Source organism: Microplitis mediator, chromosome 1 (assembly GCF_029852145.1).
Source record: "Microplitis mediator isolate UGA2020A chromosome 1, iyMicMedi2.1, whole genome shotgun sequence".
NCBI lineage: Eukaryota > Metazoa > Arthropoda > Insecta > Hymenoptera > Braconidae > Microplitis > Microplitis mediator.
The window spans coordinates 21,339,896-21,357,890 of record NC_079969.1 but is presented as its reverse complement, the minus strand read 5'-3'; the positions used below and the strand labels follow the sequence as shown (position 1 = coordinate 21,357,890).

At 28.1% G+C, this 17,995-nt stretch overlaps 1 protein-coding gene across 2 annotated transcripts in view; it reads left to right on the top strand.

Moving 5' to 3' along the window:
- LOC130675445 (furin-like protease 2) overlaps positions 1 to 17,995 on the top strand; it is a 265,829-nt gene that overhangs the window by 233,405 nt on the left and 14,429 nt on the right. For both annotated transcript variants that reach the window (XM_057481143.1, XM_057481153.1), the window contains exons 3-7: positions 2,674 to 2,778; positions 7,254 to 7,460; positions 7,938 to 8,232; positions 11,971 to 12,143; positions 14,212 to 14,877. In XM_057481143.1, coding sequence (XP_057337126.1) covers positions 2,674 to 2,778; positions 7,254 to 7,460; positions 7,938 to 8,232; positions 11,971 to 12,143; positions 14,212 to 14,877 — 1,446 coding nt within the window. The remainder of the gene's footprint in view (positions 1 to 2,673; positions 2,779 to 7,253; positions 7,461 to 7,937; positions 8,233 to 11,970; positions 12,144 to 14,211; positions 14,878 to 17,995) is intronic.

Here is a 17,995-nt window from a genome sequence, read left to right as displayed (position 1 = left end):
TACTCCGTCACCCGGAGTAAAAAAAAATACCCATATACAAAGCAAATAGAGAGTTTATTTTTCCAGCGGAGTAATTTTGAAGTGATCTCGATTTTGTTGAAATCCGCATTCACTCCGGATTTAATCCGCGTTCACTCCCCAAATTTTTCACACTGCATAGTTCAGCGTAAATTCACTGATGGAAGCAAAATGAAACGTGAGATAAATTTAAAAATATTTATATTGATTTTTAAAATTTAATTTTTGCATATTTATTTTGTAGGAAACTCAAAAATGGAAAAAAAAGAGAATTTAAAAATAAAAATTTTTTTCTCAGGTTGTCCAATTTACCCTAATGCGCTTTATTGCTTTGAGAAAGAATTCAGTTCCAACAAAATACAAAAATCCCAAAATATCAATTAAAAATTTTTTTTTCATTGTTTTCAAAACCTATCAAATATCTTTATAAATAACAGAAAATTTTTTTTTGAATCAACAGGGATAAAAGAAACCCGTTAATCATTATGGTAAATCATGAAAGACGCCGTCTTTCCTCCTTCTCTCCTCAATTTATCAACTTAATAAGCTAACTTATGATAACCATACCGGGTTATGGCAACGCACTAACTTTTTGAAAGCCTACAGTACTTATAAAATATTACTAGCAGAATTAGGATATGAAGGATCAAAAATTTGGGTACTCTCTTCAATGTCGTACTTGTTGGCCACAATAGGTCTCATAGCGGAGGGCTAAAAGCATTTTCAAGTTAACCACAGATTTACGGTTGGCCTGTGAAAAATAAAAACATGTTTATATTTTTAAAAAACTAATCATTTTTTTCAGTTTTTCTATATCTTTTACTTGAAATTAGAATAAAAGTAAGAGAAAATTAAATAAAATATTACTTTCGTTGTAACCTTGACTTAACCATAAATTTTTAGCCACAAACTCCTAAATAATCCTTATCTATCTACAACGGATTAGAGTTATCCTGTACACTTTTTTTTTACTTTTTTTAAATGATCAATTTTAACGCTTGTTTTTTTTTAAGCGATATTCAAAAAGTTTTAAAAAATAAACAAAATGATTTATTTGTTTTTATTAATCTATTTCAAATAGAAAGCATTAATCACAGAATCGTGAGTTTGAATGCTCATAACTATTCGTTTTTTTTATTTTTTTTTCAAATTATAGAATTTTTCGAGGAAAAAAATTTATATTCTTCATAAATTATTCAATCTTTCATTTATTTTCGGAAATTTCATTTCCGTTATTTCTTTTTAATGATTCGAAAATGCATGATCACCCTAATATGAGGGTAATAAATCAAAAAAATATGAAATTGATTGAATTCTTATATCCGTATAGTTTAAAAGGGGTTGGACTTTTTTTTCTTTATCACTCTTAAGTGAATGGAAACTTTGTTGACATTTTTCTCTTAAACAAATGATAATTTTTTAAAAATAAGAACCTAGATTTATAGATTATAAAGTAATTCATCAATCTTCGTTCTTTATTCTGCATTTATTGTTTATTTTGAGAGAAAAGCTTGGAACAAAATAACTACAGACCCGGCTTAAGAACCATTCAATATGTAATTTGATTGTGTGTTTGAATTGATTTTAAATTGAAACTGAATAATTCGTAAATTTGAATATTTGAAAATGATAAATTATTTTATTCTAAAAATTCATTGACGAATAAGTTTATTTTTCCTCATCTTCATGTAATGGCCGAAAATATCATCATTCGTCACAATAATCAGGTCGTTGATATCCATAGCAAATTTTTTCAAAATTAATTTTATAAAAATTATCCCATATTTAACTAAACAATTTATGATTTTGATAAATATGTCAATTGACTCATTTTTCGAGCGGCGATTTTTTTTTAAATTACATAAATATAAGAGAGGGTGAGGCAAAACGGACTTACATTTATATTACATATAAGCCTATTTTTTCTTAAAGGGCCGTTCATAAAATACGCTCGCACTGGGAGGAGGGGCGGGGTCTTTTAAATTACTTTCTTTTTCGCGTAAGTGGAGGATTTTCTGAAATGGAGTTAGACAACTTGCTAATTAGAACGTCGATATAAAATTAACACCTCAAAGTATGTAAAAAGTATAAGCACAAAGCATTTAAATTGAACTAATACACTTAGAAATTTACAAAGATAAATTTCATGTTTTAATTCAATTTTTAACCTAAAAAAAAAATACATTTTTAATACTTTACACTTTCGGAAGTATTAACTCCCAGATATAATCAGCCACATTATAACTTACGAGAAATAAAATTTCATAATCTTACATAATAAAATTTCTTAGAAACAAAATAAAAAGATAATTATAAAATTAGAATCGCTTAACTACTTTTTGAATGAAAAGATCTGTTCTCTGTAACTTAAACTTTGTTTTCAAAAGTTAAAGTCTTTCATCGTAAATTATCTTGTGATTAAAATAATCTCTGTAAATTTCATTAAATCATAAAATAAAATCAAATAAAAAGTAATATTGAGTAAAATTAGTAATTTAAACTTATCTTAAATAATTCCATTCTTCATTTACAATTACTGATGTCTATCAAATAGAGTCTGGGAAAATATGATAAATTATGATTAAGATAAATTTATAGTTACACATTTAAAATATGAGAATAATCAATTAATTTATTTATAATTTTTTGTTACAGATTGGCCCTCTGAAAAATTATTACCTTCTTACTCACAAAAATGTCCACAAACGGTCCCTGGACACCAGCGAACATCATCATAAACTTTTGCGAGACGAGCCTCAAGTAAGTTGATTTCGATACAACTAAACAAAGTTTTGACCAACTTAGTGTTGGTCCAGGAGACGTCATTGACCCGAAGTATACATGCCCTGAGTTTAATTAGATTGCACACCCAACAGGGCGTCCAAACTCTCATCGATCCTATCCAAGAGTTAAACTTCTCTCTACAATGCAACTTAAATTCATCTCGTCGGCATAATTGAAGATTGGATCGCCAACGATCGATCACTGTTGATCCTAACTTTAAACATTGAATCCTAAAAAAAACTCGAACTTGTTTGTTGTTTGTTCAGGGTTTTCTGAACGTTCTATCGGTCAACCAGATCAAACCTTTACAAAATGACGCCGTCTGATCTTTATCTACATTTCAGTTTGTCACTTTATTTAACCCCTTGCTCTCTACGTACTCTGTATACTTTCAAATTAACTTTATATTTTTTTTTATTCAAAAAGCTTTTATCGTTTTAATTTTAACGTTAAATAATTCCCGTCTTTGATGTTTTTTTTTATAATTGAATAAAAAATTATTTTACTATTTTACTTTCAGAATGTTTTTTTAATTAATTCATCTGTAATTTTTTTTTCATGACAAATTTAGAATGTAAAATTTCAATTTATATTTTTATTTATTTTATGAAAAGTTACATTTTTACTTATGCGATTTTTCATGTTAATTACTTTCCCGTTTTTTGTATAATCGCTTCATGAATCAAGGATAATAAAATTTTCATTATAAATTTATAATCAGAGGTCAAACGAATAAAACTTGGTATTTTAACCAAAAATTGATTGTGCGAAGGTAAAAATAAAAATAAAAAAAGTAATAAACGACTACAATCTAGAGCAATATTTAGTGTACACGTCCGAGTGTCAAGCCGAAATGTGGGTGATATAATACATAAAAATCCGTTCAGGAAGTTGCACCGCTTTACCACTAGAGATAGGCAAGACTATCGTAAATTAAGCCATGTTAAAATATTCATTTAAACTCAACCAACAGATTTACAAAGATGCACGTCAAAATTTTTATATTATTAGTCCAAAAATAAATTGGTCATTATTAGGGGTGTACGAATAGTCCGAACCTACGAATTATTCGTATCGAATCAAATCGAACTTCGAATCGAATAATTCGAAAATTTACTAATAATTCCGAAATTTTCTTTTGAACGACTTAAAATTGTTAAAGTTTTTCGAATGATTGAAATTTTTATCAGAAGTAAATAGAGCTTAGACGCAGATTTACAAAAGAATTATATTTTATTACTTTTAAAACTAAGCTCTCCATTGAATTAAAATTGAATATTTAAAAAATTATCAGAATTTTCTTGAGCTTAGATCGATACATGAACCTTTCATTCATTTTTAAAATATGACACGATTCGAATCGAGTAATTTGAAAAGTTACGGATAATTGGAATTTTTTTGAACAATTCAGAAATTCGAATCGAATAGTTATAAATAATAAAAAATTCATAATCATATTATACATTGTAAAAAAAAACCGGTGTAAGTCCATGCTATCCTGATGTTACGGTTATAGGTATTAAATTTAACCCCGAAAATGGTGTTAAAACAACACGGGTAGCGATGTTAAAAAAATGTAATTTTATTTTTTAAGTATCAGAAGTAAAATTTCGTATTGTTTCAAAAATTAATATTACGACAGATTTATCAATTTATGACGAAATTCAAAGAATATTTGTCCTCAATCACATGTTGATTTTATTGCATAAATTATGGAACGCAGATTTTCATGATTCGAGTCTCTTCGCAAACTAAATCAGCGAGAAAAATAAAATAAAATTATTAAATATTAATTTATTATCTGTAAATCAGTTATTACCTCATGAAAAACATCAGAGTTATAATAAATATAATTATTATATTGTTCCAAAATATTTAATTTGACAAGTAATCAAATATTTCAGCAATTAGTTCAATTTAATAAAAGTGATATTTCTTATTTTATATTTAAAACACTTATGCTCACACTCTTATACTTCGATCGGAGTTAATTTCTTCCGCATTTACACCGTTTTAACACCGCTAAGTAACACCGCAACCCCGGTTTGTTAATTTTATCACCGCTTCTTTTTTCAGTATAGTGGAGTAAAATAAAATAAAATATATTTAAATTATAAATGTGAAATATAATTTAAATTACCGGATGCACATAAATAGAGCAACATACCGTAAAAGACTTTTAAATGTTTATTAATTTCACTATGCGACGTCTAGGTGAAATAAATATACGAAAGTGTTCACAACTTAGTGAGTAGAGATACTTTTAGTCCAGTCGTAGTTAATGTATATAGTGAACGAGAATTACACAGCTTCGTAAATTTGAAGCTGGTTTCACGAGATTGAACAATAATTTATATTCATCCACCTACGGTATCCACTTCTCATGAAACCAACTTTGCGCACATGTTTCAACTCAGTTGATAACTAAACTTGATAAATTATTGCCACAAAGTGGACTCAGAAATGGAGAAGATAAAAGACTACAAAATCGTGTATACTTTTTGTAATTGTTATTATTTTTATTAACAACATACAACTTTAACGTATTACTAAATTTTTTTTAATCAACTCTGAATCATAATATATTGTTATGTTTTTCCAAACCTGAAACGTGAACGCGCTGTGTGCCTTAGGATCGAAATTATTTTTTCGACTAATTCGCTCACGTTAAATCATCTCTACACTTTTTTCATTACACTAAAATGGACTAAATTGTATACTAGCAGTACAAAGATAATTTATTAGAGAATAATTTCGACTCGATATTCAGTCGATTCATTGTTCCATTGATTTGAAATGAATTATTTTGATCCAAGAAACCAGTGCTTGCTGTCCATTGTTCTGTTTGAGTCTTTGGAAACACGATAACTCTCGGAAAATATAATACATTGGCCTAATTTTTTTTTAGTAGCTTTATATCAATTGTCGCAAGAACCCTATAAAAATCACTATCTAAATCTTTTTTATTTAAATTTAATTAATAAAAAACTTATAACTGGCAATTTATTAAAAATTTAGTTGCCATTTTTTATTTCTATTATTGTTATTTTTTCTTTTTTTTCTCCTTTAAATAATAATTAATAATGAAAAAAAAATTATTAAAATAATAATATAATCAAAGTAATACACTGTAAAAAATTTTCGGAGTAAAAGCGGATTAAATCCGGAGTAAATGCAGAACGGGTGACTGTCTTTTTTTATTTAATCCTCTCATAGTGAAATTCACTACAAAGGGGAGTTTATTTCAATATTAAAACTCCGAATTGGAGTAAATACGAATTCGAAAAAAATCCAGATCACTCCGCTGAAAAAACAAGCCCCCCTGAGTCAAAATTAAAATAGTAGTTTGAGCCTCCAAAGCCTCAGTTCTCTTGATGTTGGACTTGCCGCTGATTGTAATATGTTATTTAAGTCCTCGATGTCCTAAAAGTAGGATATGGAGGAGTAAATCACCTTTTTAAATGGTAGTTTAACCCTCCATGGCCTACCATATATTTAAAAATGGTATTCAAGTCCTCAATACCCTAAACGAAGCGCATGGAGGACTTAATCACCTTTTTAAAAAGACGTTTTAACCCTCCGAGGCCTACCATACTTTTAATCTGTAACTTCGAATGAGCTCAATTCTTTAGCATGATATTATTGTTATAATAATAGCTGCGTTGTAAGTAGATAAAGATCGTTCCAATTGATCGTGAGCGCCCGAGTGGCAGTGCGGCAGTGGTTGTGCTTCATATTCGTAAGGTCGTGGTTTCAAATCCCGGCGGCAGCAGATTAGTTTTCAGCAGTTTTTTTCAAATTCTTTGGCAGTTTCTGTTTTCCAATTCATCGTTTGTATTTATTGTTCACATAAAATAGGTAATTAATCGTTCACTAATGAGTCAAAGGTTCTAATTATTCAATTCGAATTTCGAATTACTTATAGTACTATTCTACTCGAACGTTTACTCGTATAATTTTAGCTATTATTATTCATCTTTTAGAATTCTTCATTTTTATCTTACAACATAAATTTATTACTAAAAAATTATTTGTAGAATTTTTTAATTTCAAATTTTCTTCGATCATGGCGGCCATTTCTAATTAGTGGCCCCCTTTTCCCTTCTGTTTCTTTACCAATTGTACGCGATCCGATGAGAGTCTTTCTCGATCTATAAATTTAGGCTTTGGAGGCTTATTTTACCTTTTTAAAAAGATGATTTGAATCTAAACTTGTTAAAAGCGGACAGTTACCACGCTTAGGTTCAAATCACCTTTTAAATGCATGGATCTTCATATTCTTTTTTTTAAATTCCTGAACTTTGAGCGAAGTGAATTTGAATTGAAATAAAATCCATAATTCATTCGCGATTTTTCACAGTGTAATAAAAAAATAAAATTTTAATAATTATCATGAGCGATTGAGGTGTGCACTTTCGGATTTCCCAACAATATTTTTTTTATTATTTCAGGTACAATGGTTTCAACAACAACATGAGAAACGTAGAAAAAAACGTGACTACCAAATTCCATCTTCTTTTAGCTTCAGTGATTATCCGAGCTTCTTTGACGATTTTACAGCAACGAGACAACGTCAGTCTTTTCACCATCAACGTAATCGAGGTGCACCTCTGCAAAATTTATTCACGGATCCGCTTTTTAAAGAGCAATGGTATCTGGTAAGTAAAGAGAAATTGGGTACATTAATTTAATGTAATTTAATTATTCATACATCAAATTATTGTTATTTAATTTTTTTACACTTTATATTTTTTGATAACAAAAAAAAACAATATTTGAAATGAAAAATTTTACCTTTTAATAAGAATTCAATATTAAACTGGAAAAATGGACACGGAAAAAAATCTGTACTTCAATTAAAGTTTTTTTTATCAAGAAAGTTCGCAGAAAAAAAAGGATTTCTTCGCGCAAAAAAATTTTACTCGCCCAAAGAAAATTTTTGCATTATGAATTAAAAATAAAATTTTCTTGCGGCAAGAAATTTTTTTTTCACTGCAGCTTTTTTAAAATGAATGAATTTTTTTTTTTGACATCAACATCTAAATTTTTTATCCGTAAATATTTTTCTTAGCTCTTGAAATAAATTAAATATACTAATTAACTTCAATAAAACATGAAAAATGTGTTATTGACAGAATGGAGGAGCGAAGGATGGTTTTGACATGAATCTCGGGCCAGCTTGGCAAAAAGGTTATACAGGCAAAGGAGTGGTCGTCTCAATTCTAGATGATGGAATCCAAACAAATCATCCCGACCTTGCACTTAACTACGATCACGAAGCTAGCACAGACATCAACGACAATGATGACGACCCAATGCCTCGTGACAACGGTGATAATAAACATGGAACTCGATGTGCTGGCGAAGTGGCTGCTGTAGCCTTTAACCAATATTGTGGCGTAGGAGTTGCTTACAATGCCAGCATTGGAGGTAATTTCTCACGTCATTCAAATGTCTAAGTATTCTAACAGATTTCATCTCAATCAAATCACTTTGATGACATTGATTGTTACTATTATGTATCAGTACTTATTACCCAAGATATTTGACAGCGTATAATTTGCTTGCAGCACTTTTATGATGGAAGACATAATTGACATCCTCCTTCTAAATCTTCATAAGTTCAATTTTTTTTTTTTTTTTCTTTTTAAATGGATAATTTATTTGAAAAATCCTATAAATTCAGATTTAATAAAACGCAAATTAATTCAATTTTAACAAGTTTTAAGTACAAATAAATATCTAGTATTCGATTCGGGGAGAGGGGAGAGGGCCAAATGGGGTAGGGTAGAGCGAGGCTAGTTGATCATAGGGGCAAGTTGTGCAATCGGAATATCTCGAAAACTAAGCAACTTACAACAAAAGTTTGAATAGTGAAAAGAAAGAGTTGCGGGAGGAGAACCTATTGCGTGATTATCAATTGACATCCGTTGTTCAGACTAATTAACGGAACGCTTTGTTTTTTTTTTGACGCAAAAAAAAAAACAGGTCTTCAGAATTTTTCTCCTATACTCGTATGAAAACACTTTTTCGTGATCACGTAGAGTATTTTTTTTTAACTTTTTTAAAGTTAAGTCTTAGTCTTAGTCTTAAAGTTATGGAAAGTCAAACCAAAAAGTGATCAACTAGCCTCTCCCTACCCTACCCCCAAAATTTTATAAAAAAAATTTTTTTTTTAAATATTCTAAAATCACTTTTGTAAATGTAATTGAGCATTATTTTGAATTTTTTTTTTTTACTGTTTTTGAAAAGTTATGTTTTCGTAAAAAAAAATAGTATAAAATCAATTTTATTTTTTATCTTATCAATTTAAAATAAAAGAACTCCCAGTGTCAAATTACTTCAGATGTATTTGAATAATTTTTAAGATATCTTCTTTGGAATAAAAACTTACTTAATCTTTTACTTTGAAGTTAATTATAGAAAGTAATTAGCACTCTCTAAAAATAAATCAGTGGAATTCACTTCGAATTAGTGAATATTCACTGGGAACCAGCTATAAGTATACCACGGGTTGAACTAGTGGTATACTTATAGCTGTAGAAATAGTGACTATCCACTGATTCGCAGTGAATTTCACTAATTCATTTTTAGAGGGCAAATAAAAAAATGAACAATTTAAAGTAGATAGTGAAACTTTTTCAAAAATCGAAAGTGTCAGTCGAAAAATGCTAATGACTTGTTTTATGATAAAAAATTTTTTTATTCTTTTGCATCCAATAGTTATGGGAAATGTAATTTTTCTTTGTGTAAATTACTTACAAGAAATTTTAATTCAATCAAATGCAATTAATATCCAGAAATTTTTTATTTCACCTATTTTAGGAGGTGCCCATTTTGCCCGTAAAAAATGAAAATTTTTTCTTATTTACTTTGAATATCATTAAAAACAAAAAGATTTATTGTCTTTGAGCCCCCGCAAACTTGGTATTTCTATAAGTACCTCGTTTTGCCCCCCCCCCCCCCCTATATTATCGAATTAAAATTTTTAATATTCTCTTTAAATATTCTGAATATTATAATTTATACGTATAGTTTACTAAATATTTAAAACTAATTATATCAGAAAAATGTTTTTGTCTTTTCTCGAAAGTAAATTGCATTGAACTTATTGTTTTTTTTTTTCTTTCAAAAGAAAGATTCATATTTCATAGAGAAACTTTTAATTTATAATTTTCTGAAATGATATAATTTTACATTCACAGCAAATAAAATAAAGAAAAAAAAAATTTATTAGTATCAAGAGATCGAAATACGAAACCTATTTAACTGATTAAACGAATTCGGTAAATATAAATGAATTATCTTGAATATTTTATTCAGTGGGGATTAAGATTAAGTTCCGTATTAATCAAACATTTTCTAAATGGAAGTAATTCCGGTGAAATGTTAACCGATTGGAACTCGACCAAATCAATTAAATGTAAAATCTAATAGATTATACACGATTATTAATAAAAATAAATGATCTATTTTAGTCTTTAATTTTTTAAAAACGATTTCTATTAAAATACAAAAATTATTTTGTAATTAAACCACTTATTATATAAAAATAATGAGTAATTATTTATAAAATATTATAAATAATAAAATTAAAAAAAATTTCTCATTTTAATACAATAAAAATGTTTTTCAATTGAAGTTTATTTGTTAAACTACACAGAGAGAAAAGTCAAGTAAATATGCCTATGCAGCATAGTAATAATTACATTACTCTATAGTTTGTATAAACAGTCACACAAGAGCGGCGTGACACAAATTATATAGTAATGTAATTATTACTATGCTGCATAGGCATATTTACTTGAAATTTCTTTCCGTGTGCAACATACAATCCAAGTTCATTAAAAGCAACCGTCAGGGGTTGTATGGGAAAAAAATCCAAGATTTTGGTTCTCCCTCTATTTTATTTCTCCGTGCATGTTCTACGTATGTGCGTTACGTATGTAAATTTTTGCAAGTCGCCCGTTTTAAGCAACGATTGAAATTGCGTTACCATTATCATGCTTTTATGTTAACTATTTGTTTCTCATATAGTAATAATTACTATTGCTGATAGTAATAGTTACCATCTCGATAGTAATATTTCTTATATGTCTGAAAAATTTTTTAATTTTGCCTTTTAAGATAGTAATAATTAGCAATCCTCGCATAAATATTTTTCAAATTTTTTATAAATATTTTTTGGGATATTTTTAAAAAAAGTTTTTAAATTAGATCATCTTATGAGGAAGTCGCCTACAAAATGACTTTTTATTTTCAAGCTGACTGGACTATAGAAGCATTTCATGGTGTTAAAATTTATTTATCATTTTCATTGAATATGATAAATTTCAAATAAAAAAACATATTGCCTATAATTTTTGCATGTCCACATTGCCCCTCAAAATCTCATAACATGATCAACTACTTCATAAAATACAATAATCATACTCACACACACACACACACTATGAAACCGAAATGTAAGTGAGGGTCTTAGGTAAGCGTCTGAGAAAATTTAATTTCTAACGACCACCTTAATATATACATATATTGAGTCAATAATACTAATACATTTCGACATTACTCGATAATATAAAACCTATATAAAAAAAAAATTTCTAAAAGTTATGACATGAAAATCTCTACTATAGTTGAAATTTCACAAAAAATCTACTAAAAAATTACTACACAAAAAAGGATTTTTTGGCGCAATAAATTTTTTCTCACCCCATGAAAATTTTTGTTTTCAATTTATAATTCAAAAAATTTATTGGGGCAAGTAAAATTTTTCTCGGGGAAAGTAAAAATATTTTGCGTCACGAAATCCTTTTTTTCTCTGTCGAACATGGATTGTATTTGTATATTATTTATATCAAACTTGTTGAAAATCAAGAGTACAATGTATTGAATAACCAGCAAATGAAATTAATATTCATCACACAACATTTGTATCAATTCTCGATTATATTTCTCGACATCAATAGCATCATCATCTAATATATTCTACACTATCGGCTATTCGTACGGTTTTACCAAATGAATCTATACAACTCACAAATCGAATCATGTAAATAAAGTAACTGCATGAATATATACATGAAAATCAATATTATCAGATAACTACAATAAATACGAAAATCGATAAATTTAAATGAAAATTTATATTAAACTTTTTATTTACAGGAGTACGAATGCTCGACGGTCCGGTAAATGATGCTGTTGAAGCGAGAGCTTTAGGTCTCAATCCCGATCACATTGATATATATTCAGCGTCCTGGGGTCCTGAAGATGACGGTAAGACCGTTGATGGACCCGGTCCATTAGCAAGAAGAGCTTTCATCTATGGAGTAACTAGTGTAAGTAAATAAATAATTTTAAAATTTATTCTGAAGAAGTTTGTAAATTTAAAGAAGTCAATACTTTTTTTTTATGAATAATTAATTGAAACAAAAATATAGACAATAAAATATTTTTTTAAATGAATTTCCGAAAAACAAAAAAATTTAGAGTTAATTTTTTTTAACTAACAGACTAACAGATATGAAACTGAAAAATTTTTTCCTTCCGGTTGTTTACACAAAAAAAATATTTAAAAAAAAGTTTTCAATATAAAACTTATAATCAAATAAAACGCATTTACACAATTCTTTGATCTTTTTTATTTTTATTTATTTTAAATTGATGCAACATATTGATACAGAAAACAATTAAAATAAATATATTTTTCCGTTATTTAGTTTTCATCTGTTTTATTTGTTTTCACATGTAAATTGAAACAATCTGTATGATGGGAAAATAGTAGTTTATGTATCGAGTGCGATTACGTATAAGACGTGGGTTGTAACGATTGATTACTAAGCCAGAGGCGAGGTTGTCAACACATATACGTAATTGTAATAGTTATATACATTAGTTTTTGTAAGAAATACTCTATAAGTACGACAATGAGTGCCTAAAAACGGTAGGTGATAGAGAGCGCTTGCAAATATATGATGAAAAATTTTGTCACAAGATGACTCGATGAGTTACTTTGATATTTTTTGCACGTTAGCTATAATACATGCAACTAAAAAATATTTTATGTAACTCATGCCAAAGAATACGCCGCTAACTGGCGTATAAAATTTTATATTAAAATACAATCCTTTCTGATTGGTCAAAAGAGTGGTTTAATATAAACACTCATTTTCATATTAAACCACTGAATTTGAGTGCAATGGGCGTAGTATATCTCTATTCAATAATTCGAGCCAATAACTAATCTATCACTTTTCTCTTTTATGACGTCACTTAGAATTTATCTGTCTTATTAACATGACCAAAAATTACTAAACGGCTTGTATTTTTTCCTAAGCAGATCGATAAAATTAAAAGTTGGTGGGGATTGCGTATATTAATATCTCTTACAAGTTCAGAGGCTTCCGTTCAACGAAGACATCGAACCGTCAGACATAGGAAAAGATTCGCGCACGGGAGATTAGGGTTCGAATCTCGGTTAAAACAAGTGATTTTTTAAAAATAAAAATTCAAACCAACACTAATATAGACCAATACTAATAAAAATTTAATGTAATTTATTTTCATTCTAATATAGTCAAATTTCTTGAATATATACCCGATGAAAAAAGATTTTATACAATTATATATAGACTATATATAATTGGATAGAAAAAATGGCCCGATCCAATTGTATACAATTTGTATAGAAATTGTATACAATTCTATATAATTATATACAATTCTATATATTACAATTATATAGAATTGTATATAATTTGTATAAAATTGTATATAATTATATAGACTTGTATACATTTTGTATAGAATTGTATACAATTCTTATACAGTTGTATACAATTGGATCGGGCCATTTTTTGTATATAATTTTATACAATTGTATAAAATCTTTTTTCATCGGGTAGTAAAGTTTACTGATGCAGTTTATATTTATTTCCATACTTAAATAATAAAAATTACAAAATGTAAATAAAAATTAAATTCTCAAGATAGTAAAAATAACACAATTTCAACCGCGTTTTAAAATCACAATATGAATTTAGTAATTTTAACTCATATTTTTAAGAAAAAGTTGCAATATTTTTTTCTGCGTGTATTTAATATATTGAATACACGTAATTTATCTTCCCATTAATGTTTAAATAATATTTCTTTAATAATTATTGTGCATAAAATAAAATAATCATAAACACAAATTTATTAAATTAAATACATCGAATACAACTAAATATTAATATACATTAATTCAATTAACTTGAATACAGTATTGAAAGCAGCAGTAACATTTTATTGGCATCAATATATTCTCATATGATATAAATTTCTATTTATCCCAGTATAGAAAATATTTCATTGTAAACATTTAATCAAACGTTATTCACGAGGACATATATTGACATTTTCTAGGGCCGTAAAGGTAAAGGCTCAATCTTTGTCTGGGCGTCGGGTAATGGTGGCCGTCATACAGACTCATGTAACTGCGACGGTTATACAAACAGTATTTTCACATTGTCAATATCAAGTGCAACACAAGGGGGATATAAACCATGGTATCTAGAAGAGTGCAGCTCAACATTGGCTTCAACATATTCGTCTGGTACTCCTGGTAATGATAAAAGCGTTGCAACTGTCGATATGGATGGTAAATTACGACCCGATCATATATGTACCGTTGAACATACTGGTACATCAGCATCAGCACCTCTTGCTGCTGGTATTTCTGCATTAGCACTTGAAGCTAATCCAAGTTTAACGTGGCGAGATATGCAATATTTAGTTGTATTAACATCGAGATCTGGACCACTTGAAAAAGAACCGGGTTGGATACTCAATGGAGTGAAACGTAAAGTTTCACATAAGTTCGGTTACGGGTTAATGGATGCGGGTGGAATGGTCAATCTTGCTGAACAATGGACAAATGTGCCGCCTCAGCATATTTGCAAATCTCAAGAGATCAATGAGGAAAGACCTATAGATTCATCCTTCGGTTATACTCTCAGTGTTTACATGGACGTAAGTGGCTGCGCTGGGACTATTAATGAGGTCCGTTTTCTTGAGCATGTTCAATGCAAGGTGAGCTATTTTTATCACATCTAAAAATATATATTAGGGGTGTGCGAATAATTCGCATCGAATCAAATTGAACTTTGAATCGAAATTTTCTAACCATTTTAAAATTTACGAATAATTCAAAAATTTTATTTCTGACGACATAAAATTGTGATAATTTTTTCAATAATTCAAATTTTTGTCATAAGTAAATAGAATTCAGACACGAATTTACGATTACTTTTGGTTATTTAAAAAGAACGAGCTTTCCATGAAATAAAAATTGAATAGTTGAAAGCTGATCAGAATTTTCGGATTCGAATTGAATAATTCGAAAATTTTTTTTTAAACTACTTAAAATTGTGAAACTTTTTCAATAATTTAAACTTGCATCAGAAGTAAATAGAACTCAGATACGAATTTACGAGATAATTATTTTTGGTTACTTTAAATAACTGAACTCTCCATGAAATAAAAATTGCATTTTTTAAAGTTGATCAGAATTTTCTCGATTCGAATCAAATAATTCGAAAAGTTTCCGATAATTCGGATATTGACAAATACTTTGAAAATTGACAAAAAATTCAAAAATTTTCAAATAATACAAATTATCTGATTCGATTTCAACACGATTCGCACAGCACTAATATATATATATATATATATATATATATATATGGTTCCAGGCCAAAATATCCAATGTAAAAAGATCCAATGCAAAAATAACCATGAAAAATATCCAATGGAAAAATATCCAGTAGAAAAAATATCCATAAGTAATAATTACCACTTGAAATAAATCCGTGTTCAAAAATATCCATAACCGCTTTGCCGATCGGTATCCACTAATTATAAGATTTATTATCAGTAATTATACATTAAATACATTCAAATTATAATAATCCATTAAAAATATCATATTTTTAACATGTTCTATATCTATTTCATGGGCCATTAATAAAAAAATACCCTATTTTCTAACAGTTACAACACATTTGTTTTATCATTATTGCATATATAAATTCATATTCATTAAAAAATCTATATTTTTACAATAATGGTATGTATTAGAAATATCCATGAATAAATTGTTGTTTTCATATCAATGAACCACTTTTGCAAGGAATTATTATTCGCAACCGAATGGCCTAAATTTCAAATAATAAAAATTTTTGTATGATTAGTCCTGAGCGTACTTAACGCTTCAGACATGAAAAGATATGACCAGACATGAACAGGCATGGACAAGTATGATCAGGCCTGATCATGTCTAATTTCAGGCCTGATCATACATGAACAGGCATGGTCAGTACTGATCATTTTTTCCCGGGTTCCTTAACCTTGATCCATAATCATTAACATTATGGCAAAAACAGTTCCAAGAATTGCTATTTTGGATATTTTTGAGAATTGATTATTTTCATTTGGATATGTTTATTTATGGATAATTTGTTCAATGGATATTATTGCATTGGATATTTTTCGTGGATATTTTTATGATGGATATTCTGACCGGTCACCATATATATACATATATATATTTCTATATCACTTTCTTTTTTATTTAACTTTATTCGTGAGATATTTTTTTTATTATACTCTTGTGTCCAAGACTAAGAGATGATGAACGGAAGAAAAAAATATTGTCAAGGTAATACCTACCATAAAAACTACGGACGGATGTAATAAAAATGAATAAGGTAGAAAAATATGGCTTTAGGACATTTTATTTTTATTGCTTTCTTTTTATTTTTATAAATCTATTTCATTGAAATATTCTTTCTACTCAATAATTAAAATATTATTTCATTAATTTTGTTGAAATTCTAATTCTATTAAAGTTCAGTAAAGATAAACTCAATTGTAGTATTGTAATCAGTGCATTCGCGAGATATTGTTAAACTTAAATGTTTTTTCTTTCTTTTTAAATTGTATGTAGCATAAAAGAAATAAAAATGAATTAAGCAATTTTCTAGTTAAACAATTAGGTCAGAGTATTCGATGGAATTTAACAGAGAGATGGTATGGGGAATAAGTTTTACGAAAAATAATAAAAATAAAAAACGGTTAATTACTTGTAGCGTTTGAAACTTTTAAAAAGTTTATTGGATATTTTATTCAACTTATATTTTTTAACAATGTGACGTAATTCTTTAAATTTTATAAATATCAAGAAATATTTTATTTAATGAAAAAAGAGTAAATTTTTGCGTCAGTATTTTAGAGAAGCAACTTTACTGTCATAGAATTGGAATTCTGTAGATCGTTTAACTAGTTGTGTATTTTATTTGAAAATTTATTTTAACGGGTGGAGAGCCGTTTCCTACATTTTTTTTGCCGAATGTATAAAATGCCTACAATATTTGTTCGTAAATTATAAATGCTTACGGCCCATTTTATTACTGTTCAGTTGCCTACTAAAATTTATTTTATACGGTTCTAATGCCTACATAAATATAAAATATACAATTTAACTGCATACATAAATTATTGCACTGTTCTATTGCTTACTTTAAAAAATTTCATGATGTACAATTGATTACTATTTAACTGTGTACCCAAATCAATGAAATACCTAATTAATGTAGATAAGCTTTTCATTTATTTGCTGAGAAAATCAAGTACTTGTTGATGAGAAATGATCAACGTTCACGACCGATCACTTGAGAAAAACAACTCAGCTGATCTGGAAAATATCAGAACCACGGTAATCTTCACAATAGTATAACTCGCCCGGTCCATCATAAAATACTGGGTTGAATCTTATAGTCAATATAGAAAATGACATGGCCAGACCACTGATTTCTAATAGAAAACTCGTAATTTTCCAGTTGCTATTGCGAAGACTACAGTGGTAATTCATTGTGGTGTTGTTATTTATAATTTAAGTGTGTTATTATTGTAGTGTATAAGTGATATTAATTTATAAGTTGAAATACTACAATATTATATTTATATAGGCAACAGAACCGTAGAAAATAAATTTTAGTAGGCAAATGAACAGTAACAAATTGGACAGTAAGCATTTTTAATGTACGGAAAAATATTGTAAACATTTGATATATTCACCAAAAACAATGTAGGCAACTGATGTCTTCCCGTTATTTTAAAAACCATAAAAATTTTCGTACTCGAAAAAAAA